General features: G+C 43.3%; 1 protein-coding gene across 5 annotated transcripts in view; it reads right to left on the reverse strand.

The window, feature by feature from the left end:
* Positions 1-27,580, reverse strand: part of SEMA4G (semaphorin 4G) — a 225,694-nt gene that overhangs the window by 16,666 nt on the left and 181,448 nt on the right. For all 5 annotated transcript variants that reach the window (XM_073685302.1, XM_073685301.1, XM_073685299.1 and 2 more), the window contains 4 exons: positions 26,957-27,050; positions 24,525-24,638; positions 21,701-21,858; positions 8,721-8,884 (listed from right to left, as the gene is read on the reverse strand). In XM_073685302.1, coding sequence (XP_073541403.1) covers positions 8,721-8,884; positions 21,701-21,858; positions 24,525-24,638; positions 26,957-27,050 — 530 coding nt within the window. The remainder of the gene's footprint in view (positions 1-8,720; positions 8,885-21,700; positions 21,859-24,524; positions 24,639-26,956; positions 27,051-27,580) is intronic.

Here is a 27,580-nt window from a genome sequence, read left to right on the forward strand (position 1 = left end):
GTGTGCTCCATCTCCAATACTCATTATATACAATTTATGCAATGTGCGAGAAAGCGGGTGTTTGGACTGGGAGAGGAATGACAGAAAGAATTACAAGGGAAGGTTTGAAATTCTGCAACATTGTGTGACATCGCACGGACCAATAGTTCCCTGACAGACTAGAAAATTATTCTTATTATTTTGGACAGCTAGACATGATTAACCCTCGCTCTGTCGCAAAGCTGGAAGTCATCCTTAATTTGCAGTAAGAATTGCTACGTCAGAGTAGCCTGCTTTCTGGCCACCAATGCATGTCGTGGGACAAGAGAAGAATAAAAGATTACCATGGTCAACTCCTGGAAAAGCAAGGATTCTTGTTGGACCTGATGAAGATCTTTTAAGTAGAATTGTTTTAGTCGCCATAGCCATTAACAAGAGTAGTAATTGTAAAGGTCTTTGGTAAACACCTAATTTTACCAATACGATTCCTGAAATTGATTTAGTATGCTTTTTCTCTGCAAAATGTTATGAGGAACTCCTATTACAATGGTAGCTGACATCCTATCAGGGCCCAGCGCCACCACCCGGCACATCCGGGCAAATGTCGGGACCCTGGACAAACTCGCCGCCTGGGACACCAGCACACTATGGCACCACCCCCTCCCCTCCGCATCCTTATTTAAAATGATTACCTCTCCCCGTTACCCACAACTCCGGTCTCTTCAGCGTCTTCTGACTGTGTGACGCCTCAGAGGAGAGGGCGCGATGACATCACTACAGCGCCTATATTAGTGCAGAGAGTCAGAAGACGCTGAGGTGACTGAAGCTGCGGGGAATGGGGATAGGAGAGAATTTGATTATTTTTTATGTATGGAGCACAGTATGGGGCCCATAATACCGTATGGAGGACTACGTGGGACCCATAATACTGTAACGAGGACTACGTGGGGCCCATAATACTGTAACGAGGACTACGTGGGGCCCATAATACTGTAACGAGGACTACGTGGGGCCCATAATACTGTAACGAGGACTACGTGGGGCCCATAATACTGTAACGAGGACTACGTGGGGCCCATAATACTGTATGGAGGACTACGTGGGACCCATAATACTGTAACGAGGACTACGTGGGACCCATAATACTGTAACGAGGACTACGTGGGGCCCATAATACTGTATGGAGGACTACGTGGGGCCCATAATACTGTATGGAGGACTACGTGGGACCCATAATACTGTAACGAGGACTACGTGGGACCCATAATACTGTAACGAGGACTACGTGGGACCCATAATACTGTAACGAGGACTACGTGGGACCCATAATACTGTAACGAGGACTACGTGGGACCCATAATACTGTAACGAGGACTACGTGGGACCCATAATACTGTAACGAGGACTACGTGGGACCCATAATACTGTAACGAGGACTACGTGGGACCCATAATACTGTAACGAGGACTACGTGGGACCCATAATACTGTAACGAGGACTACGTGGGACCCATAATACTGTAACGAGGACTACGTGGGACCCATAATACTGTAACGAGGACTACGTGGGACCCATAATACTGTAACGAGGACTACGTGGGGCCCATAATACTGTAACGAGGACTACGTGGGGCCCATAATACTGTATGGAGGACTACGTGGGGCCCATAATACTGTATGGAGGACTACGTGGGGCCCATAATACTGCATGGAGGACTACGTGGGGCCCATAATACTGTATGGAGGACTACATGGGGCCCATAATACTGTATGGAGGACTACGTGGGGCCCATAATACTGTATGGAGGACTACGTGGGGCCCATAATACTGTATGGAGGACTACGTGGGGCCCATAATACTGTATGGAGGACTACGTGGGGCCCATAATACTGTATGGAGGACTACGTGGGGCCCATAATACTGTATGGAGGACTACGTGGGGCCCATAATACTGTATGGAGGACTACGTGGGGCCCATAATACTGTATGGAGGACTACGTGGGGCCCATAATACTGTATGGAGGACTACGTGGGGCCCTTAATACTGGATGGAGGACTACGTGGGGCCCTTAATACTGGATGGAGGACTACGTGGGGCCCTTAATACTGGATGGAGGACTACGTGGGGCCCTTAATACTGGATGGAGGACTACGTGGGGCCCTTAATACTGGATGGAGGACTACGTGGGGCCCTTAATACTGGATGGAGGACTACGTGGGGCCCTTAATACTGGATGGAGGACTACGTGGGGCCCTTAATACTGTATGGAGGACTACATGGGGCCCATAATACGGTATGGAGGACTAAGTGGGGCCCATAATACTGTATGGAAGACTACGTGGGGCCCATAAACTATGTGGTGCCCATAATACTATATGGTAGACTATGTTGTGCCCATAATACTGTTTGCAAGACTATGTGGTGCCCATAATACTATATGGAAGACTATGTGGTGCCCATAATACTATATGGAAGACTATGTGGTGCCCATAATATTATATGGAAGACTATGTGGTGCCCATAATACTGTATGGTAGACTATCTAGTGCCCATAATACTATATGGAAGACTGTGGTGCCCATAATACTATATGGAAGACTGTGTGGTGCCCACAATACTGAACGATGGACTATGTGGTGCCCATAATACTGTATGGAGGACTATATGGTGCCCTTTATTTTGTTTTTATGAAATAAAGCCCCACATACACTTTAGATAGCTGTAGATAGACAGTTTTTTCTCGCGACTTTGCCATATACAGGAACGCTCCACGCTGCCAATCCAAAATCAAACATGCCGGATTCTTATATCCCTTGACATGGATAATGTCAGGGGGAGGGCGAGCCATTCACAATAGACTAACGTCAGCTGATATCGACAGGTTCAGCTGACAGTCTAATGTGAATGTGGGCCTTAAGAGTGTACCTAATATATAGTTAGGACACATGTCTGTGATGGGGCCTCTGGAGAAAGGAGGTTCAGTCCAGGTACGTAGGCTTTATTTTTTTTAATGGATGATGAGAATCTGGGAAATGGTCCTTCAATAAAATGAGCCAAGTCCTCCTGTCCCAGGTGGCCAAAGTCTGACAGCAATAAACACGACCAGAAGAGGTGTAAAAGGATCTATAAATGGTCCACCAGTAAAACAACAGTCACAGAACAAAGTTAGGAAAAACAAAAAAACTTAAACTTTTTCTTTCTTCACACAAAGTGGCACAATATGCTTGACAAAACCAGTAGGGCATGAGAGCCTCGTGGTCACACTTTATGGTGCTATTGCTCAAACATACCAGAACACAACTTGAAGACCCTGGAGAAGCTATAATCACTCTCATCCCTGCCACAGAGGAGTTTCCGACCGGAGTTACTTCACAAGGACCTATGGACAGTGTTGGCTAGACAATGCTATACACATGATCATAAACTTACAATTCAACTTTGCAACACAACTTTCGACATACAAACATGGCCACACGTAACATGCTACTGTTCATTTCACTATACCACAGGATTGATTTAACCAGGTCACAGGGTGGGATGTTTGTGTCGGTGTGTTTAGGGATGGATATACCCTCTAGTTACTTCACTCTCGCCCCGCATACGGATACAAAAGTACCAATCAGCGCTCATTCACCAAGATGGATTCATATTCCACCAATTCTTAAAACTTACTCCAGAAGAACCATGTGAGAAGGTGTCAAAACTGCTGTAACGCTCTTGATGTATTAGAATTGATTTTGGGTTAAATTTCAAGGGAATTTTGCTATGATGCAGCAGAAAGAATGCCAGGGTGAAAGGGAGAGTGTAATCTGTGATGGCTGACCTAATCCTCCAGAAGGAAGAATGTACAGGACAAATCACAAAAAGTTTGCAAAACAGTTGCTTCGGCATTGTTACAACGCCAGCAATGCGATGGGAGGAAAAGTATCAATGCATGTAATTTAGAGGGAGCTCTGTACCTAGACAGCACTTTATAGCTCATCTCCTGAACACGACAAGAGATGAGGGAGTCATGCGCGAAGCAATATAGTCTCAAAAGCACATTGGCTAAAGAACACAGTTCCTAAGTGGTGGTGAAGGAGGAGGGCCATCTGTGTAGGGGAAGACACCAACATGGCACAGATCAGGACGAGATGGTGTCTGACTGGGCAGAGTTAGAACACAAGGATTCAAATTGGGACTTGGGTCAAACATATGAGGACACCGGACGGAGAGAGGTGAGAAAATGATGGAGTTGGCATGCTCTGCAGAAGAACAACGTTCTGTAATATTACCTTCAACCAGGTCACTCTATGGTCCTTGTCATATCTCTACAATCGGCTCAGTAGACCCTTGATGGTTAATGTCTCACAGAGCTCCAACCATTCCAAGCCGACGATGTGCTCAGCCAAGCCGCTAATCATCTACTCTCTGGGCCTTGCACAAAAAATTCAAGATGATAATTTTCACCCAACAAGTCTGTCAAAGAATGACAGACGATCCACTGTGCAGCATCATCATAGACCCTGTGTCATACTCTCCATCTTCAAGACCAACGTCTCTCCGGAAATAGACAAATTGGTCTAACCTCCAGCTACCGTTGCTGCACAATTAACACTCCCACAGTGGTCTAGCCTGCAATTCTCGGGCACTAGTCTAATAGACAGACACCAGACCCCACTCTCAAAATGGTCCCAACAGAGGTTCCCTTTACACCCCATCCTCCGGCAAACAGCCCCCCGATGCTAAAGCACTTCTTTTTATTAGCTCTTCTCTTGCCATCAGCACTTCAGGGCAACAGTTTTGCATCGCAACACACGCTCCCAATGGCTTAACGCTCTTCCTAGTTCCACGCTGATGGTGGTACCTTCCCATTATGGGCAGCCAAGAAATAAAACCGTTTTGCTACCAGCTATTGTGACTGGCATGGGAAGCTCTACTGAGCACTACTGTTTCCCAAAAAGAAATACATTTTTTCCAGCTTTCTGAACAATCTGATTTCAGAACTGTGGCAGATGGATGATGCCAATCAAGCAGTTTGTGGATGGTAAGAAATCTATTCCTTCGCAATATTTACTTGATAACTCACTAGATATTCGCAAACAAACCCCGTATGGTCGGGCGTCACTCTCTATAATCTTGGCTATATTTCACATAGTTTTCTTTTGGCGTCATTTTGAGCATCTGTTAGCAGAAAATGCTTCTACTCAATCAAAAGGCCCCCTCTCACTCCTCATTGTCACCACATGAAAGGTTGTCTTGTACGAAGTCAGTGCCAGGCGGCTTGTGAGTCACAATTCTAAAGATACCAGGTGCTAGACTGGCATAAATCCAGGTGACGGAACCATTAGGATAAAAATAACACTGGTCATTTACTGATTATTGCTAATTATTCCTCCTGTGTCATCACTAATGAGAACTCGTATGCTTTCAATAATCTGAAAAACACTTTATTTTTTACAGACAATGAGATGTCCCAAGCCTATTAAATGGCTTGTATCATTCTTCATTGCTCAGCAGCACGCCGCTCCCCTGCCTCCAGTGTACCCGCTTGCCAAGGGCAGAGCATTGATGATTGATTGACAGTTCAGACTAGCAGAATGGCTGTGCCACTGACTCGGATTGTGTGTTCCCTGCCAATGCTGCGATATGAGGCAACTTTTGCCTCTGCAGCATCGCAACTGGCCAGATCCAACAATCCGGACAGCTTCAGAGCAGCACTTACAAGCTCTATGGGAAAGAGATTATAAGCACTACGCTCCTTGCCAAGGAGCATAGCCAACTCTGATAAACTGAAGAGGTGGCCGGTAACGTAGGCAATGAGCAGAAATTAAAAATCCTTTATGTTATTAAGCACGGAGGGGATTTTTAATACGTAAATTGCAAAATTGCTTATTTTTACAAACACTTTAGCATTTTTAACTACTTTATTTATTGATGATGAGAATAACCCTTGAAGCTTAAAAGGAAAATTCTCACTTTATAAAGTAATGACAAATGGCTAGGATATGCCATAACATAATGATTGGTGATAGCAGAAACCCTGGAACATCAAAGGATACTAAGAATAAGCATTGAAAAAATTCAGTGCTAATGCTCCTTTATGTTTCTTTCTTTGTTGTTCTACCAGTCTTCTATTATTCCTCCTAGAAATTCTAAATTTTATAACCATTCTTCAGTCAGAAGGGTGTGTCCGTACATAGACTGCCTCTGGTAGCATTGATTGGGCAGTGTTAAGCCCCCGTCTCACATAGCGATATCGCTAGCGATATCGCTGCTGAGTCACGGTTTTGGTGACTCACCAGCGATGTCGCTGTGTGTGACACTTTGCAACGATCAGGCCCCTGCTGTGAGGTCGCTGATCGTTGCAAAGTGTCCTGGACCATTTTTTGGTCGTTGGCCTCCCGCTGGCCAGCACACATCGCTGTGTGTGACCAGCGGGACCAACGATCTGGCTGGTAACTATGGTAAACATCGGGTTACTAGGGGCACGTGCGCACTTAGTAACCCGCTGTTTACCATGGATACCACTCTGCTACGGTGCGCGGAGGCTCCCGCGCACCGTAGCAGAGTGGTATCCATGGTAAACAGCGGGTTACTAGGGGCACACGCGCACTTAGTAACCCGATGTTTACCATAGTTACCAGCCTGCTCCTGCTTGCAGCAGGCTGGTAACGGGAGCAGGACATCGTGGAACGATTCTTTCCACGATATCGCTGCTCCCCTGATCGCTGGTGAGCCTGCCTGTTTGACAGCTCACCAGCGATGTACTAGCGATGCAGCAACGATCCCTGACAGGTCGTATCGTTGTCGGGATCGCTGCTGCATCGCTTAGTGTGACGGGGCCCTTAGGGCTCCTGCAGATGGCTGTAGATTCTCTAATCAGATTATGTAAAAGACACTGATCAAACTCTGACCAGAGTGTCAGCATAGTGTGATCCGATTCTCTCAGATGAAGGAATCAGAGCACACTGAAGAGAAGATGGTGAACAAAATTTCTCCATCTTCTCCATTGTGTCAGTGCGTGGAAATGATACTGCACTCTGTCGGCCGAGTGCAACAGTTGACATTCTGGCGATTAGTAAGTTCTTAGTAGTGGGACCAAAACCAATCACCAGAATGTCCTATTCACAGAGGAGATAATACCTGTTGATAGGAATACCCCTTTGAATAACTAGAAAGCAAAGTCCAAGGAGCTCAAGGAGCAAAATACTTTGAAAACTTGTTCTCCGCTAGGCAAGAAAACAATGCTGTATGTCTTCGGAGAGTTTGCTCAGTGTAGTACACATTGTTTACATAGACGAGTAATTCTTTCTTCTATCCCAGAAAGTATTCTCCGTATGACAGGTCGCACATCTGGATTATTGCAAACTGGAAACCGAGCACAGAGATTCACACTGAGAGAAAGACAGCATGCAGAAAACAATCTTCATAGTCAGGAATCGGTCATGTTCCACTGATTATTAACCATTTAAGCAAATTTTTCACTAAATACTTTAACATTTCAATTCAGTAAGAGGCAATTACATAAATCTCACCACTAGTCTGAAGCACCATACAGCTTTATATTAAACATTAAAGTGCACCTTATGATCAGTAACAATGTGCAGTCTCCTAAGCTCCGCCGTTCCTGCCTTTGTTTTTTTTTCAGCATTTCTAGTCTGGTGGAAGTGTAGAGTCCAGACCACTGAACCTTTGAATTCCTACTAAAAGGAACCGGTCAGCAAAGAAAAAAACTGCATTCATAGTGCTAATCTGCAAGTAAATACCCGTCTCCTTAAAGGACATCCTCCTCCGCACACGTATGCTGCAAAGAAGGCTGTCAGTCAAGGTGTGATGGGCACGATTACAATGTACTCACTGCGTAGTGAGCACTGACTGATCACAGCTCCAGCGTCACCCAGATGACTGGAAGGAAGCGGCTGAAGGGAGGACGTAACTTCATTTTCTCCCGGCAGCATAACTTCCAATCATAATGCCACAAATATTTAAAAAAATAATTTACTTGCAGATTAGCACTACACCTGCAGGTAAAAACATTTTTTTATTTTTTTTTTTTTTTACCAACAGGTTCCCTTCAATTTTTTGTCATAAGGAATAGAGTCATTGACAGGACGCGATGTCTTCTGGGTTATTCTCATCCCTATTAAAGAGGACCTGTCACCAATGGTTAGATTTTTCATTCATTATATTCCTGCTGCTCCCCTGAGTAATTGCTTTTTTACTTTTTTAAAATCAGAAATTGGGTTCCAGAGATGTGAGACTTTTTATTTAGTGTCAATCTTTATGGTCTTTAATAAGGGGAGGTGGCTAACTCATTATCTGGGGGCGTGTCTCCAGGCTGCTCTACATAATTACCATGAGAGCAACGCCCTCTTGCTAAAGACTAAAAAAATTTGCAAACTTGGCATACTAAATAAAAAGCCAATATCTCTGAAACCATATGGTGGACTTTCAAAAAGAAAAAAGCAGAGTACTCAGGGGAGCAGTGGAAATAAAAAGAGAGCAAAAATTGGCAACTTTTGACCTGGTGACAGGTCCCCTTTAAGATGCCAAAACATGTCAGCTAGCTAAGATCTAAATGAATAAAGTGGTGGTCATGTATGTAAACCACGACTCCATTCACATGGGAGACACAGTTCTTGTAATCAGTGGTGGTTCGAGTCTCACCGATCATAAATTTATCACCAAATCTTCTTTTGGAGAGATTGCTTTTGGACCCTATTATGGATCTAGTGCAGATATAAAATAGAACACCTACCATTGAAAAATAAAGGCTGCATAGAAGATGGTTTCGTCCCAGTTTCCCACATCCAATGTGTAGGCACTCTTTAAAGTTTCATAGTATGGACTCGAGCAGAACAATCTCGCTTTCAGGAATGATGTCCACTTCTTCTGTAGAATCTTCCTGCCTCCTATATCACTCTGAAATTGTAAGAAAATTGCATTAATCTTTTCTAAAATATAGAATACAAGCAGGAGGCAAACCAAAACTTAAACCGGACCTGTCACTTGCCATCATTATTCTTTTTAACATGGCATAAATGCAGATGTTCTCCTTAATCTGATTTGGATTGTTTTTTGTTTCTGTGCCTTTCTGTTCCTGAGATATGGCTCTCATAGCCTTATCTGCCAAATGGGCGTGGTCCCAACTCTTCTCTGTTGGTTTTATGGGGACCACACCCAGAATACATTTCTATTCATGGAAAATTGGGCCATTTCTCAGAAACGGAGAGGCGCAGGAACAAAAAAATAAAGTCCGATTCAGGAGAATTTTTGTATATTTTTGCTACTTTGGTTTGTTTTATGTGTACCTGTGTAAAAACACTGTATGTTACATGATAGGAGCATCCTTTGTGCTGGTTGAAGGAGGACAGTACATAACAGCATGGATTATATTGTATAGCAGTACTAAGTAGTGTAGCGCTGAATCCAGCACTAATGTGATACAACTCACGTACTAGAAGCTGCAGCAAAATGTGCCCAACTCTCTTCCTCTGCCTGTTCTCTTACTGGGTTCCTCACTCTTCCCTCTACTTAGACTTTAATAGGAGCTGTAATCTGATACCTCAGTGAGCTGTCTTGTTTTGACCAAGAATACTTTTAGTTGTTTTTCAGAGATTTTGGTGTTTTCAGAGAGCAGGGAGGATGGAGACGGATAGGCTTATAAGAGGAGAAAGAAGCACATTTTGACAATAAAATATATTAGAAGGTTTCTTATATCCACTGGCATTATCGACTACAATTATTTAAATTTCCCATAAAGAAATGAAGGGCATTAAATACCGATGTTCAATGAGGTTGACAACTGAGAAGGACAAGTATTCTAACTTTTTAGGTTAGGCTTAATTTCATCAGTTTGATACAAGTGGTGGATAGAAATTCAGCAACTAATCTGATAACATTCCGGCTGAATTTAGAAGCCTGTATATCACAGAGTATGGATTGGGATGTCTTGACAACCGCAGGTCTCTTCAGCTGAACTATTCAGCCTAATATGATTATGAGGCTTTGGAGTTTTGGTCAGGGACCTGTGGTCAGCAAAAAAATAATGCTCAGTATGTGTTAGGGACGACAGAGGCGACACAGGGAAGATCACATAATATCCCACCGTTGCCACCAATTTGTCAGGGACGACACCGGGGAAATCACACAATATTCCACCCCTGCCGTCACTCTGTCAAGAATTCACAGGATTGAGCAGGGATTCGCGAGCACATGATCCCGATTGCTCACTACATAGCTATCCGCAAGCGAGTAGGAAGTGTATGGCGTCACACCCCCGAATTGCAACGAATGAAATATGTGTATACGACCCAGTACGGTTACTGCCAGCTCCACGATAGCCCAATTATTATTATTCGCTGCCACCACTGGCCAGTTTGAAATATAATACAGGCCTAGTCGGACGCCTGCATTCTGGTAGCATATATGGCTTCAGGGGAGGGAAAGATCACAGAGCAAAAGAAAGAGGACTATTAAATTTTATATTTAATCCAAAAGGCAGTGTTTAGGAAAAATATACAAAGATTTTACAAAAGGGGACAACACGATACATATGCAGTTACACAAAATAATAAGAATTAAAGAAGAAACTTACTATACGACTGCAGAGACGATTCAATATAGCTGGAGGAGAGACACTCCACTTGATTAGACCGTTATCGAATGGGATCCTTTGATATAATAAATATATACTCCCAGCAATGAATACTGATCCATCCTCAGTGGGGTCTTTCATGCTGAAGGGGGAGGGCGGCGCACACACCCCCTGTGCTGACATCATGTGGGCTGGGCTCCAGCCTTCACATTTTTATTAAAATCGCTAACTTCTGGGATAACTTATCGCTCGTTGATTGCAGAAGCATGCAAACGATGCCATAATTTCCATTATGGATTTGCCTTTCTTTAGAGACCACACATGACATACTTGCGGTCTGTTATTTTGTTACTTCTGCGTTATTGCTCCCCGAAGTGGCTCACAGCTACGGAAATTAAGCATATTGTTCCTTAGCTGACCCTGTCACTAAAAATATGGGTCCCATTATTATCGGACGTATGAAACTTTAGTTATTCCATATTTTGTGTCGGCTCCGGCCAGTCTGCAGACCTCTGTTAAATTCCCTTGACGATCTGGGAATACAACCTTCTCAGCTAGATGTAAATTTATGACAAGCCTGTGTTAATTGGGTTTGGTAGCACCTTTTGGGCTAGCATTTGTTTACAAGGCATTTCTCATGTGTGTTAATTTGCATACAGAAACATGGTAGATTGTCAGCTCTTCTCTCCTGACAAATACTATAAGGGAGAGGGGAGAGGAAGAGGGGTCTGGGAGGGAGAAATTCTTAATATTTTTCTGACAGTATGTGAGCAGTGTTTCACAGACGTATGAATTTGGCCTTATAATGGGATAACCACAAAAAAAGAGCCAAGAGCAGTGTTGGACATGTTTGGGCTCTAGCTAACTGGCGAGGCGCCAACTGACGGACCCAGTTAGCTCAATATGCCCTCAAAATAGATCTAATAAATAATCACTATTTCTATAGCGCCAACATATTCTGCCACACTTTACAATTAAGAGGGAACATGTACAGACAATAATAAAAATCAAAGTAACACATTGTTCAACAGTTACAGAAGCTTACAACCTCTAAGGAAATAGGGGGGACACAATAGGCAGAACGTGCTTATGTATGGTCCAGCCATCTTTATAATAAATAGGGGTTATGATATGATATATAGCTGCATGAAACAGTCATCAGCCATACATGGTATACATGGCCCCCCCATCACTGCACACATGAAAAAAAAATAAACACTTATACTCACCTTCCTTCCTCACCTCTGCTCCAGAACTGCGTCATGTCGGCCAGCATCTGAGCAGCGCATGACATCACTGCCATGCGCCCTCAGATGCCGAGGTGAGCTGGGATACTCACTCCTCTCCACGCCGGGACTATGTGCGTGGAGAGGAGTGAATATGCATTATTTTTTTTTTTTTTTAATATCGGGCACTGTCAATTGCAGCAGTAGTTCAGCGCTCCTCTGTGCCCGCTATTAAAAGAAAATGCATATTCACTCTTCTCCACGCCCATGGGCGTGGAGATGAGTGAACATTCATTTACCTTTAGCAGCGGGCACACGTGGTAGCTGCAGCAGCGGCTACTGCCTGTGCACCGGCTCCTCTGCCGCCACAACTCCCCCACCGAAATGTATATACCCGAGTATAAGCCGAGGAGGGCCTTTTCAGCACAAAAAAATTTACTGAAAAAGTCCGCTTGTACTCGAGTATATAAGGTACAACATCAGCTGATGTTTTTCTTGGACTCACCTCAACATTAAGCACTTAAAGTAGTAAGATTGTATTTTGTAGTGAATAGGCAACCAAAGCAATGACTGGCACAGGGTGGAAGCATCAGTGTACCGGTTGGACAGAAACAGGACCCTGGCTGCCTCTAGAAGGAAATATTTACACAAACAAGACCCTTTAAGGTTTAACTCCACTTTAAAAGTATGTCTATACAGAAAATGCTCAAAAGAATGATTATAAGGATCTCCATGTAAAAACGACTTGCTGTTCATACGTTCAGACTTTTCGTTTTAGTCTTATAATGAATTTCTAAAAACTCCAAGTGGTGAAAAGAAGTGACCTGATCATCCTTCTGGCATTTTCTGCTGAGAAGACGTGTTCTACTTTTCAATACAAGTCAATGGGAAAGCTCACAAATGGCCAGAAGATGCCTGGACATCTTTTTGTGCCCTTTGCCATTAATTTTTTGTTTAAACGCTAAAGGTTTCTTCATTATTTCATAAAGTGAAAAAAAATCTGTAAAACGACAGTAAAAGAGACTTAACAAAATCCATGGGAAAAATCTGCAAAAGAAATACCAGCAGCAAAACAATAGAAAAGACGCTCCCCAGGAAACTACCGAAAAAATGACACAAGATGCTTCAAGAAAAATACATCAGATCCTCAAGCGTCTTCCGCTTGAATAATGTGGTGGGTTCACCTGAGTTTAAAAGATTTTGTGTGCATATACCCTAAAAGAATTATGAAGAGTTTATTGAGCTACATCAGGATTGCGTTTAAACATGCAACAAGCTTATCTGGAAAAGGTCCTGCGCCCATCTCCAAAACTCTACTCCAGATATGGGAGCAATGGAGGCCATTCCGGTGACTCACCGACTACAACACCTACATTCCTGACCTGGTAAACAAGGCGTTATCTGGAGCAGGATCACAAACTAGAAATCAAATTGTGAAAGATCTAAGTCAGCTATTTGCAGAAGTCCAAATCTTTTATTTTCCCTGCATTATCTGTTGGCTTTATCTAATCTCAGCCATATCCTCATAATGAAATATAAGGGAATTTTATTAGTGCTTATCTAGTCAGGCTGTGATGTACATTGCAAGTATATAATCAAGACCTGCCATGTATTAGCTCACATTCACAATCAGGTCAACATGGTGATTTATTAATTATTGTTTATGAATATCTGTTGTCACTGAATGAAGGGGATAGCAAAAATGGCTCCCATTGACTTTGAATGGGGCGACAGTGTGCATGCTCAACCTCTATTTCATTTAGATAGGGGCCTCTGGGCCCGTAACCCATCCTTGTGATCGGTGGGAGTGCCGGCAATTATCAACTTGCTTTCCTGAGGATAGGCGAAAAGTATTGATTGTAACTCTGAATTTAAAATTCCCCAACATCTTGTTTCTACAGCTTCTGCGCAGGTCAACCCACAGCTCCTGCGCAGGCCAACCCACAGCTCCTGCGCAGGCCAACCCACAGCTCCTGCGCAGGCCAACCCACAGCTCCTGCGCAGGCCAACCCACAGCTCCTGCGCAGGCCAACCCACAGCTGCTGCGCAGGCCAACCCACAGCTGCTGCGCAGGCCAACCCACAGCTGCTGCGCAGGCCAACCCACAGCTCCTGCGCAGGCCAACCCACAGCTGCTGCGCAGGCCAACCCACAGCTCCTGCGCAGGCCAACCCACAGCTCCTGCGCAGGCCAACCCACAGCTCCTGCGCAGGCCAACCCACAGCTCCTGCGCAGGCCAACCCACAGCTCCTGCGCAGGCCAACCCACAGCTCCTACGCACACCAACCCACAGCTCCTACGCACACCAACCCACAGCTCCTGCGCAGACCAACCCACAGCTCCTACGCAGACCAACCCACAGCTCCTACGCAGACCAACCCACAGCTCCTGCGCAGACCAACCCACAGCTCCTACGCAGACCAACCCACAGCTCCTGCGCAGACCAACCCACAGCTCCTGCGCAGACCAACCCACAGCTCCTACGCAGACCAACCCACAGCTCCTACGCAGACCAACCCACAGCTCCTACGCAGACCAACCCACAGCTCCTACGCAGACCAACCCACAGCTCCTACGCAGACCAACCACAGCTCCTACGCAGACCAACCCACAGCTCCTACGCAGACCAACCCACAGCTCCTACGCAGACGAACCCACAGCTCCTACGCAGACCAACCACAGCTCCTACGCAGACCAACCCACAGCTCCTACGCAGACCAACCACAGCTCCTACGCAGACCAACCCACAGCTCCTACGCACACCAACCCACAGCTCCTACGCAGACCAATCTTCAGCTCCTACGCAGACCAACCCACAACTACGCAGACCAACCCACAGCTCCTACGCAGACCTATTTGTCTCCATAGTAATACAGAACAAATGCTAGACTGACAAATGAAAAGAAAATAGAAAGGCAGCAACTCACACAGGTGTGAAACGGCCGTCATCCTCTTCCCCTCTCGCTGCATTGCTCACTCTTGCCTTGCAATGTACCGCTTGCTGGATTAGCAGTTTTTCCAGATTAAAGGACTTTTAATTGCAGCAGGATCGGTGAGTTGCTGCCTTTCTATTTTCTTCTCATTTGCTTGAATATTTGTCGGCTTTTGCACCACCAGGAAATTCCTGTCACAGCTGAGCCAACAATACTCTGGAGACTGGTGCCTATTAACCCCTTATTTCATATTCAAATGCTAGACTGACCCTGCAGCCATACTACGTGTTATCTGCTCCCTACTTCTTGCTAACCTACCTAATGCAAGTAGGGAACAGGCAGAAGTAGTATATGTGCTAAAAAGTCACAAACACAGACTTGTTCACAGCCAAGCTCGGACTGGCCCACAGGAGAATCCTCCGGTGGGCCCCCATGCAGGGACTGGCTCTCTACACCACCTATATCATAAGTAGTTGGCACAATACATGTTTCACTATGTACAGACAAGGGTATCATCTCCACATTCATTTTACCCAGTTTATTATTACATAGAAATAAAGGCAAATTTGTGAGTGAGGGTAATGTGATACTTGCATGTAGCTGAACAGTGGGCCACCAGACTCAATGTTACTGGTGGGCCTTTGGCACCCCCAGTCCAGCAGACACAGCCCTTAAAAAAATATGGGTGTTTTTGCAATCCAATGATAGATGAACTCCATCATGAGAGATTCATTTCCGCTGTTGTGCAAATTTATAAAAAGTAATTTATCTCAAGCAGCAGAGATGCCAAAACTGTTTACAGGGACTATGCTCAAATCTCTGTCACTCTGCTCCTGCTGAGCAGTCGGTCAAATAGCATAAATGCATAACAAAGAGGTGGACTTTTAGTTTAGGACTGGCAAGGCATTAGAAAAACCATAAGCAAAGCATTCTGAGAGTTAAGGTAACGGTCCAAGCGCCTATGGTGCTGGCAGAACTCTGATAAGGGAAAAAAATAAAAAACAAAAGTATAAGAACTGGGACAGTTCCCGGACAGATTACACTTCTATGTCCACTAAAAGCAAATGTACTATGTGGGGATGAAGACACCAAGAGCATGCTTTTCTACAGGTTTTGTGTGAAAGGACAGGTATACTGTAAGTCTATGATATATGTTTATATAAAAAGAGGAGTATTGACATTCAGGAAAACTGCTTAAAGTAAATGCACAGTTATCATCATAGTTGGTCAATAATCTTAGTCACAGAAAATGACTCAAAAGTGAAAGAAACTTGAATGCAAACAAGTTTCGAAAATGGAGTTCAAATTATTTTTTCTCTGGACTGTAGACCCAAAATTGTGGAAAGCCTACATACCATTTCGACAGTGGAAAGCAGAGCTAGGAGCCGCATATATTACACCCAAATGCAATAATATATAAATTAGTACTCGGGGCGCAGTTAACCAATAATTAAACAAAAAGTTGCAATTAGTACAGGTTTATACTCAGAGCACAGGAACTCCCCTGTCTGAGCCTCTCTGCTCCCCACGGCCCCAGTCTGACAGGGAATACCTTACACAGACTGAATATAGTGTATGGATCTTGTTGAGCAGCAAATGAAAGGAGCTACTAAAGGAGCATCAACTAGGGATTGAAGCTGCACTACAATATGGTGTGTGGGAGGGAAAGAAGCAAAAGAAGGTAAGGAAGAATGTTACAAAAATGTATACTTCTGCAAAACCTGGAGGATCATTAAATTAGGGAAAAAAATAAAAAAAATGTTGAGTTCCTCTTTAAAGGGGACCTTTCAGCACCCTAACATGAAGTAGTTAGAGGCGTTGGTTTCAGCAGTGTGTCCTTTATGTGCATCTATAGCGTAGTTCTCATAAAATATACATCTTGTTAGTTGCAGCACAGTACGAGTGATGTGATCTGGGTGTCCTGTGCCTTTATGAGCGGTGGACCCACATGCCTTTTGTGTTTTCATTGGCTGTAAGCCATAATCATCAACATTAACAGAAATAAACACTTGAAATAGATCACTGTTTGTAATGACTCCATATAATATATGAGTTTCACTTTTTGGATTGAAGAACTGAAATAAATTAACTTTTTGATGATATTCTAATTTTGTGAGAAGCACCTGTATGTATTTCATTAAAACGACGCATGACCGAAACCAGAGGCACTGTCAGGGAAACAGGAGCAACAAAGTCAATGTGACCAAGAAATCTACGCAAGTAATGGCAGCGCTCACCAGGGAGTTGACAAAAGCAGAAAAGTCCTTTATTTCTCCATTCAGCAACGTTTCGACCTGCATGTTCTTTGTAAGACAATACAGGGCGAAACGTTGCTGTCTTTTTACATGTCATGTATGGAGGAATAGAGGACTTTTCTACAGTTCACAACTCTCTGGTGAGGGCTATCATTATTTTGTATGGATTAAACCGGAATCTGTCATGACTTCATGATGCCCTCTAAAAAGAAAAGCATCAAGGTGCTTTCAGAATCCCTTTAAAGTAAAGTCCAAACAAAATAAATGCTTTAAAAAGGTTACAAAAGTGATTGTAAAAACAAGCAACTTTGTTTAGGGTTCGCTGCTCCTGGCCTTGCTTACTGCCCACATCTGCAGTCCGGTGGACGGACTCCTAGACAAGGAGCACAACGCTTACAAGCTCTTTGCAATAGAGCTTGCAAGCGCTTCTCTGAAGCTGGTTATATTACTGGATCCTGCCAGCATCTGTGCTCTTGCACTCCTCTAATGCTCCAGAGACAAAGCAGCCTCTACTTGCACCATTGGACAGTGCACAAGTCAGGCCGACGGCACAACCATACCGCTGGTACAAGCTGTCAATAAATCGAGAGCGCACCACCTCCTGGCAAACCGGAATCCAGGTTCCAAGGGAACAGATCCTGAATATCGATGAGAAAAACCTTTAAAGGCTACGTTCCCATGGTGAGCTTTTTGGTAAGTTTTTGATGATGCATATTTTCTGCACCCACTAAGTAAAATAGGTTACTTGTTTTGTTGTTTTGTTTTTTTAGAAAATACGCAGGGTAAAAACTCCTGATCACTCTTTAGGAAAAAATATTCTCAAAAATGTATTTTTCTTAGTAAGCTATATATAAAGGGTGCATCTTATGCCTATAGCAAAAGCAAACTGATTATATAAGAAGAAAAACTGTTTTCCCAGTATAGACACCACTGTCCTATAAAGGCAACGATACTGCAGCTCCGCACCAGTGAATCGAATGGGACGGATCTGCAATACCAGAAATAGCCCATGCTCAAGAGTGGCGCTGTTTCCGGGAGAAAGCCATGTTTTCCTTATTTCATATAATGGCCATCCTCACCGTGTAAAGCGATTGCCTCCACGTCTCATGCAGACGAGATGATGTGACCAGACACCCACTTGGTTGTCTGACAGCCACAACACAAGTTCGATGTATAGATACACGTTCTGGGTGTCCGCGCTTCCAGCAGGAGGAAATGTTTCACAAATTGATAAGAAATAAAGCTATTTACCATCTGTCTGCGAGTAACAAAACAACAATGAGATCACCGGGAAAACACGCTTTATGCGGATTTCTTTTCAGACAACATTCATGGCTGGTTTTTAAATTGGGCAAACATGAGCTATTTTGTGATATTTTGGAACAGCCGGGGCGAGACGCATTTATTGCCTTATGTGAACGCAAGAAACATGTTTGATAAAGTGATCTTCTGGGACCATTTCACTTCATAGGCGAGACAGTGCCAGCTACTCAAATTGGAACAAATCACTGTTTTTCACCAGTGGGTCTGAACGGATTACAGAAAATAGGATTTGGTTTCACAGCTAAAAATGAACGTTCAATCCCAAAAAATAAATAAATAAATAATGGGTCATCAATATATGCCATGTAACAAAGCAGAGACCGTACAGCTCTAGTAAACCTTCACATATCTATTCCCCCCTGACATCTATGTGCCCTAAGACAGTATATAGTCAGCCCTCTTAAGCCCTGCCAAGTCCCACTATTCACTTGGGGCCCTTCAGAGTCTAGTTCTTGAAATCTGTGGGGGTCCCAGCAGTCAAACCTCCAGCGATCGCAAAGTTATCACCTATCTAATTGATAGGGAATAACTTCCCAACTTGGCACAACGCATTCAAATGTATTTATTTTGGTCTAGAAATTATTTTTGCAATTGGGTTTCATTAAAAATTTTGAACAGTTTGCCTTCTATATAACTTCATGTTTCACTGTCAATTGCCGGCTGAAGAAAGAGTTAACTAAGATTCTGGCAGTGAGCTTGTTCAACAGAGAGCTTGCAACTCTTCTGTCTTTAACTGAATTCCTCTGTGCCAATTTATCATTACATAAAAGTTCAGCTCTCCTGTGATTTTTGGTCATCAATCAGCTGAGAGGAGCTCAGAAAAAGTCAGATGAAAGAGTTACAAACCCCTATTCAAAACAAGCTCACTGATAGATTCTCAGTTAACTCATTCTGCAGTCAGCAATGACCAGGGAAAAAACAGCCCCAGAAGTCAAACAGTGCAACATTTTTAACAAAATCTAGATGCAAAATTATTTTGAGCCCAACAAAGTACAGACCAAAAGTTTGGACACACCTTCTCATTTAAAGACTTTTCTGTATTTTCATGACTATGAAATTTGTACATTCACACTGAAGGCATCAAAACTACGAATTAACACATGTGGAATTATATACTTAACAAAAAAGTGTGAAACAACTGAAAATATGTCTTATATTCTAGGTTCTTCAAAGTAGCCACCTTTTGCTTTGATGACAGCTTTGCACACTCTTGGCATTCTCTTGATGAGCTTCAAGAGGTTGTCACCGGAAATGGTCTTCCATCAATCTTGAAGGAGTTCCCAGAGATGCTTAGCACTTGTTGGCCCTTTTGCCCTCACTCTGCGGTCCAGCTCACCCCAAACCATCTCGATTGGGTTCAGGTCTGGTGACTGTGGAGGCCAGGTCATCTGGCGTAGCACCCCATCACTCTCCTTCTTGGTCAAATAGCCCTTACACAGCCTGGATGTGTGTTTGGGGTCATTGTCCTGTTGAAAAATAAATGATGGTCCAACTAAACGCAAACCGGATGGAATAGCATGCCGCTGCAAGATGCTGTGGTAGCCATGCTGGTTCAGTATGCCTTCAATTTTGAATAAATCCCCAACAGTGTCACCAGCAAAGCACCCCCACACCATCACACCTCCTCCTCCATGCTTCACGGTGGGAACCAGGCATGTAGAGTCCATCCGTTCACCTTTTCTGCGTCGCACAAAGACACGGTGGTTGGAACCAAAGATCTCAAATTTGGACTCATCAGACCAAAGCACAGATTTCCACTGGTCTAATGTCCATTCCTTGTGTTCTTTAGCCCAAACAAGTCTCTTCTGCTTGTTGCCTGTCCTTAGCAGTGGTTTCCTAGCAGCTATTTTACCATGAAGGCCTGCTGCACAAAGTCTCCTCTTAATAGTTGTTGAAGAGATGTGTCTGCTGCTAGAACTCTGTGTGGCATTGACCTGGTCTCTAATCTGAGCTGCTGTTAACCTGCGATTTCTGAGGCTGGTGACTCGGATAAACTTATCCTCAGAAGCAGAGGTCCCAACTTCATTTATAAGGCAAGAAATCCCACTTGTTAAACCTGACAGGGCACACCCGTGAAGTGAAAACCATTTCCGGTGACTACCTCTTGAAGCTCATCAAGAGAATGCCAAGAGTGTGCAAAGCAGTCATCAAAGCAAAAGGTGGCTACTTTGAAGAACCTAGAATATAAGACATATTTTCAGTTGTTTCACACTTTTTTGTTAAGTATATAATTCCACATGTGTTAATTCATAGTTTTGATGCCTTCAGTGTGAATGTATAATTTTCATAATCATGAAAATACAGAAAAATCTTTAAATGAGAAGGTGTGTCCAAACTTTTGGTCTGTACTGTATATGCATTAAGGTAAAAAAAATAAAATTATACACAACTAGGTCTATATCCTTTAAAAACCTTTAATTAAAGTAAAGACTATGTTGGCTATAAATCATCTGAAGCCACTAATTTCAGGGGGACCGGTTGACCAGAGTAAGGGAGCATCTCTTTACTCTCCCGTGAAATTGGATGTTGAATTTCAACTGTCTGCGCTTTTTATTCTCGGAAAAATAAGTCACCGCTGAAAGTTATTTCCCCCCTCTCCCTATTGAGATCACATTTATATACCAAACATGGGCATGGGGGTGTTGAAAGGGATCATTATCAGCCAAACAAGGGTTTGGTCAATAGCTACCTAATATGTATCACTAACCCAACTTGTTGCAATAAGCTTGTATTCTGACAACCCCATTGGAAGGAACATTGTAGATGCGCAGTATCTTTAGAAATCAGTCTGACAAGAGCTTTCTACTTGCTAGCAAGTAAAACCCTTTTATAAAAAATCTCACATGGTCATGGCACAGCTCTATTTAGAAAGGTCCCTGTGTTAACGGAAGAGTAGAACGGCCCCTGTGTGAATTTTAGAGTAGCAGCTCTATTTAGAAAGGCCCCTGTGTGAATGTAGAGTAGCATTGCACCCCCTCCATATACAAAGGGTAATTGGGGGTCATTAAAGCTGTTGTTGCATGATCTATCTTCAGCAGCGCACCGCTCCCTAGCCTCCTGCTTGTCGATCATCATCAGATCCTGATGATGGGCATTTCTGATATCCAGCATGGCTGAGTCGCTGGCCCATACTCCGCACTCTCCTATGCTGCAAGCAAAGGCAACTTTGGCTCTGCAGCATCTGAGGAGTGCAGGGCCACGGAAGCTGGTCGGATCCAGTGATTCTGACCAGCTTCAGAGCAGTGCTTACAGGCTCCAGAGCAAAGAGCTTGTAAGTGCTGAACGCCTTTGCTTAGGGGACCAGCCAACCATTTTCGCATGTAGCATTTTATCAGTACATTGCCTCCATTAAGTGACATAGTTCAGTAACACTAACATGGATGGAAGTAGACCGGCTCGTCTTACCTTGCACACACGAGCCACTCTTGCGACTTTTGTCTTGTCTAGAAACTCTGAAGTTTCTTCCATAATGTTCTCATTGAAGAAGTAGTAGATTTTATCATCGTCTCCTACGGCAGTAGTTAAACTTTCTGGGATCAAAGTAGAAGTCACAAACTCTGCATCTAAAAAATGACAGAAAAATATATATTATTATTTTACATAACTAATTAAACAGAATGCACAAAGTAAGTAAACGTCCCAGAAAAGAAGCCAGTGTTTATAGTCTAAACTCATGTCTGATACATTGTTTTAATACATTATGGCTGTGGGAGCTCGTCTTCTGCTGCACAGTACCAAATCCTCTGCATAAATATAGCAATAAATGAGAAAATCTGGGCTTCCTGCAGTCACACATTAAAATCAATAATTACACAGCAAACAGCTTCGCCTTTACTCCCCATTTTCTAAGTACAGGCATTGATGGTATAAAGCCAAGATATGGCATCAACATCTGATGGGTTGGCGTCCAAACAAGAGGTCCCCTGACAATTAGAAGCTTAGAGCGGCAGACTAGGAAAATGTCATCCAACGTCTCCTGTTGGCTCCGTTCTGCTTTTTCTGAAGGCCACACTATTGTTCTCTTAAAGTCACTGGCGCACCAGGCAACCGCGAACAAAAAAAAACCCCAAAATATCAGAGCTTACAAAAGACATGATACTTTGCTTTGGGATGTCAAACTCTAACACACAAAGGGCCAAAATGAAAACCTTGAACAAAATCGCAGGCCAACCAGTATACAGTATAATGGGCCCCACATAGTCCTCCATACATAATAATGAGCCCCAAAAAGCCCTTCATACAGAATAAGGGGCCCCACATAGTCCTCCTTACAGAATAATGGGCCCCACATAGTCCTCCTTACAGAATAATGGGTCCCACATAGTCCTCCATACAGAATAATGGGTCCCACATAGTCCTCCATACAGAATAATGGGTTCCACATAGCCCTCCTTACAGAATAATGGGCCCCACCATAGTTCTCCGTACAGAAAAATGGGCCCCACATAGTCCTCCCTACAGAATAATGGGCCCCACATAGTCCTCCATACAGTATAATGGGCCCCACACAGTCCTCCATACAGTATAATGGGCCCCACATAGTCCTCCATATAGAATAATGGCCCCACACAGGGGTGGTAGTTCTGGTGTCGCAGGTCAAATAAAACCACCCTGCGGGCCAGATTTGGCCCAGGGGCCAGAGTTTGACATGTATGCTTTAGGGTAGGTCTCCGTAGGTCGTATATCCAGAGGATTATTTGTCCGGATCCACTGTATATTACCATAGCACCATTGTGGATGAGATTTTGTGAAATATCATCCATACACTGGAGAATATCTGTTGCGGAAATTGACGATCATGTCAATTTATGTTGTTATGAGCACAAATTTCTCCCCACCGATTTTGCCTGAGCATCTAATGGGTATGGGGACTTCCTGACTATTTCCCCTATAAGTTATGTCAGGAACATACGGATCAAGAGGTTGGGATTCAATTACCTGAGCCTCTTGTTTGCAGAAGACAATCACAAGGTGGATGGAAACTATTAAAGAACTCATGAAAACCTCAACGAGAAGGCTGACGGCAAAGGATACCATTATCTACATGTTCCCGAGATGAGGTCATCGTTTCTTCACAAATAAATTAAGGTTATCCAGAAATAGTTCAGTAATTAAAGTCAAGGGCTAATTCTAATAAGCAGAAAAAATCTGACAAAGAAATCATCCCGTCCAGAGGCGACATTCTTGTCACAGCTGATAAAGGAATGAGAGCTCGGAAACCCAGACAGCTATGAAAAGGCCAATTACAATCTGCCTGCCATCTTGGAAAATTTCACACTGACCCAGAATCCCATGTTTACCGAATGTCACAACCGAGAACGTCAGAGAATGAGCAGAAGCGTTTTCATATGTTCTGCCATCAATTATTTACAGCTCTTCCCAAAAATGTCACTCGAACACAAACTGTAAGGTTGAAACAGAGGACAAAAAGCATCTTCAAAGACTATCGAGACAAGTCTGGATATGAAAGGGGTTCAAGCGTTTGCTGCCTTAGACATGGAAATAGTTGACGAGCCCAAATATTCTGGTGGCAAAGGACAATTCTGACGAGACCAAAGAGTCACAGAAATGATACCACAATTTATAGGACATAGCAAACATAAAATGGATGGTCGACACAACAAGAGAGACATATACTGTGCCATGACGACATGAAGAAAGGAGTCAACATATCGACCAGATCCCTAATCTGGCCAGGAGGCAACCATCTACTTGTGTGGTAAGTAATTTTGGGCCATTTGTGTGGCTATACTACTTAAAAGGGAATAGGTCATTAGAAAATGACCTAATGGTTAAATCAGATTTTTGTGTTTAATGTATTTTTGTGCAACATTTGATTGGTCCAAATCACAATTTTTATTAAAACATGAAAATGAGGAATCTTGCAAATGACCATCAGCCCCCAACAATGTGATTGTGGGGCACGAATCAGTTACAATGGCAACTGGGGATCCCCACCGCTGCCATATTCCTACTTCTGAAGCTCAGCCACAGGCAGAGCTTCATAGTAGACCGCAGTTATACTATATACTGCAAATGCTACAACTTTTACCATAATTCACACAGGACTTTATGTAGCCATAGCCTTAACTCCTACAGGATTTGCTTTCAGGTACCACCATACATAAAAAGGCTTCCAAATAAGCCACCACTGGATTCAGGCATGTCCTAAAAATATATGAGCTGTTAATACTCAAGAGCTTTTATCCCCAAAAATGGAATAACTTACCCATCAGCCAGTGCACAGTAGATGCCTCAGTTTTTATAGCAATTGGACCAATATTTCTTCTTATATCTGGCAGATACTGGAAGCCATAGCGAGAAGCGGTGTACAGGCCTCCATCTGGAAGCAACAACATTCAAAGTGATTAGATCTATATTTATCACATAAAGTGGATATAAACAGCATTATCGCGTTTTAGACCCTATTTACACTGCCCATTCATGGCCGTAAAACGACCACCGTGCGGCAATAGATAAAAGACGATCAGTGGTCTTTTATAGGACGATAGACATTGTAGGTGCACAGAATGATCGGTAATACAATCGTTGTGTGTGCAGGGAACATCGTCTCATTTCCTGAAATATCACTCTCACGCTGCAGATTTAAAACATTCGTGCTGCGGATGCCGTCCATTGATTTCTATGAATACGTGAGGCCACATCTCCACTAATAGCGGTACTGTGCCAAGGCCCACTACCAGAGATAGATGCGGGTCCCAGTGGCGGGTTCCTGCATTTCTAGTCTATCCTTTGACTATGCCATAAATGTACAGCGGGATAACGAATTTAGATTGCGAGCCCCAATGGGGACAGTGACAGTAATGTGTGTAAAGCGCTGTGGAAATAATGGTGCTATTTAAGTGAGTAAAATAAATAACTAGGAAAGCTGAGAGCAAATACAGCAGTCATTATTTCCATGTGGGTGGACATCCATAAATCCCTAACTTATAAAAGGCATTAAAGTCTATTATAAAGTTCTATATTCCTGCTTCAGTATTGAGCCGTGGCCTCTACAACTGGATCTGATCAGTTTCAAAAAGCCTGATTTGTCAAAAAAAAAAAAAGCAACCCTGACATTTATGGAAAAAAAAAATCTACCAAAAATGAACAACTATTAGGCTAGGTTCACACATTGCACTTTTTCAGCGGTTTTTTTTTTTGCCGCAAAATCTGATCTCTTGCCAGGAAGGTTTGTTCAGGATTTTTCGAGTTTTTTCTCCTTGTTTTTGGTGCGTTTTTCAGGATCCCAAAGTTCAGCTTTGATTCCACCACAGAAGCATAAACACAGGTAGGACACTATTTATTTTTACACTATGGTCTGCCATTGAATTGCTCAGGGATTGTTCAATTTCACACCTCACTGGGCCACAGGTATTGTTCAATCTCATACCTAGCTCAGCCAATGTTTACTGTGTGCAAATCAATAATTTAATTAAACTGTACTATCCAAACTGCCATCTCAGGTGACCAAGACAAGATGGTAAAAAATCACAAAAATAAATGTGTTTCACATACTGTTCTACTTGCCCTTTTTCACTAAAAAGGCAGCAAAACCTGATAGCTATGTTGACACTAGGTGTTTTTTCACCACCCATTACTTCCAATGGGTGAAAAATGCTGAAAGTAGTGACACTCTCTATTCTGCAAAAAAACACGCAAAGCACAAAATACTGATCAAATAAAAATCAAGGTGTGTCCACGAGATTTCTGTAATCTCATACTTTGCTGGTACTGTAAAACACAGCAGAAAATTTGCATTAAAAAAACGCAGCAAAAACGCAATGTGTGAATATAGCCTTATAAAGTGGAGCTGGAGATCCTATAGTCACTGATCACTGTTTTTTCCTTTAGGTCCAAGAATGCACTGTAGCTACAGAGGGGAGGAGAAGTAGCAGCGGATCTCTGGTACCTGTGGAGCTTCAAGTCACATCTCCGTAAATAAAAATCACAATTATGGCAGCATAATGGTTTCAGATGGTCTTTGTATTCATTAAGATGAAGGTATTATGACTGTGAATAAGACTGACCTGCGATATCAGACACAGTCCATTCAGTGGCGAGGCATGGGGACACCATATAGGCAGCTGCAATGGGTGTAGATTTTTATGGGAGCAAAATAAGAAAAATAAAAAGTAGCAGTGGCATCCCACTACTGCAGAATATCTGGGACACTGCCCAAGTCGCAGACTTCACAGGGTGCCCCAAATCTTCGGGGGAACACTAATTTAAGTTGTACAAGACATCAGCAACCAGGCAGAGGCGGCACAATAACGTCACTGCGGTGCATCATTTGTGCCAGTCCGCTCTGTGTGCAGGGGAGATAAGGACACAGTCAATCGCATTGGGAGAGTATAAAAAAATTTTTTTTTTCCCGACTTGAGGGCACAGAGATGGCATTGTTACTTTTGTAGGGGGCACTCAGAACATTATTTATTTTAAGAGGGGATTAATTGATTTAAGAGGGCACTTAAGGGGTATTGTTTTAAGAAGGCACTCAGTGGGCATTATTAATAGCTTTGGGGGCACAATACTTATTTTGCCCGAGAAACTATACACCAGTGAGTGAATTTCAAAGATATCCGTTTTTACAAACACAAAAAAAAAATAAAGCAGCCATGTTTATCAACCCCTTTAATGCTGAATACACACACATCTTACCTATTATGAGGCCAGTGTAACCTATCACGGGGTCATACGGGCACTTCTCTTTTCCATCATCAAAGGTAGCAGGTAAAAGGAATGTCCGGGCATCCTAAACACACAAACAAATAAATAAGATAAAAGGGACAGAAAACTACACGCCTCATTGTACTAGATAAAAGCTGAACTCGAGAGCCAAAACCCAGCTGAGCTAATGGATCACAGGAGCGCGCATCCATCAATGAGCTGCAGCCCCACAGCCGGGCTGCCCGGCTCGCTCCATGTAACACAACCTGAGAGCTACAAGTCCCGACTGTGCTTTACAATAAAGGTTCACTGAAAAGGGTTTCTTTTCTGTCAATAACAAAACAATAGATTTCCCGGCTTCTTGGAAATGGCTCTTTAGTGTATGGTGCGCCGTGCCAGCACCACTGGATTGTTAATGGCTTATTCCCAACATACAGCTCGGCTCTAACGGCCCTTAGTGAAGCACAAACTAGATATGAGATGCATCTGCTACAGCAAACATTACACCCGTCAGGAGACTGAGCAAATGCAGGTCCAGATAAAAAGGGACTGTCAGCACAGAATGACTGTTCAAACCAAGCACAGGAGCTCACTGCACCATTGGCGTGCATTTAA

The sequence above is a fragment of the Phyllobates terribilis genome, unplaced genomic scaffold, assembly GCF_046119375.1.
Source record: "Phyllobates terribilis strain yellow unplaced genomic scaffold, ASM4611937v1 Scaffold_5__5_contigs__length_657084704, whole genome shotgun sequence".
Classification (NCBI taxonomy): Eukaryota; Metazoa; Chordata; class Amphibia; order Anura; family Dendrobatidae; genus Phyllobates; species Phyllobates terribilis.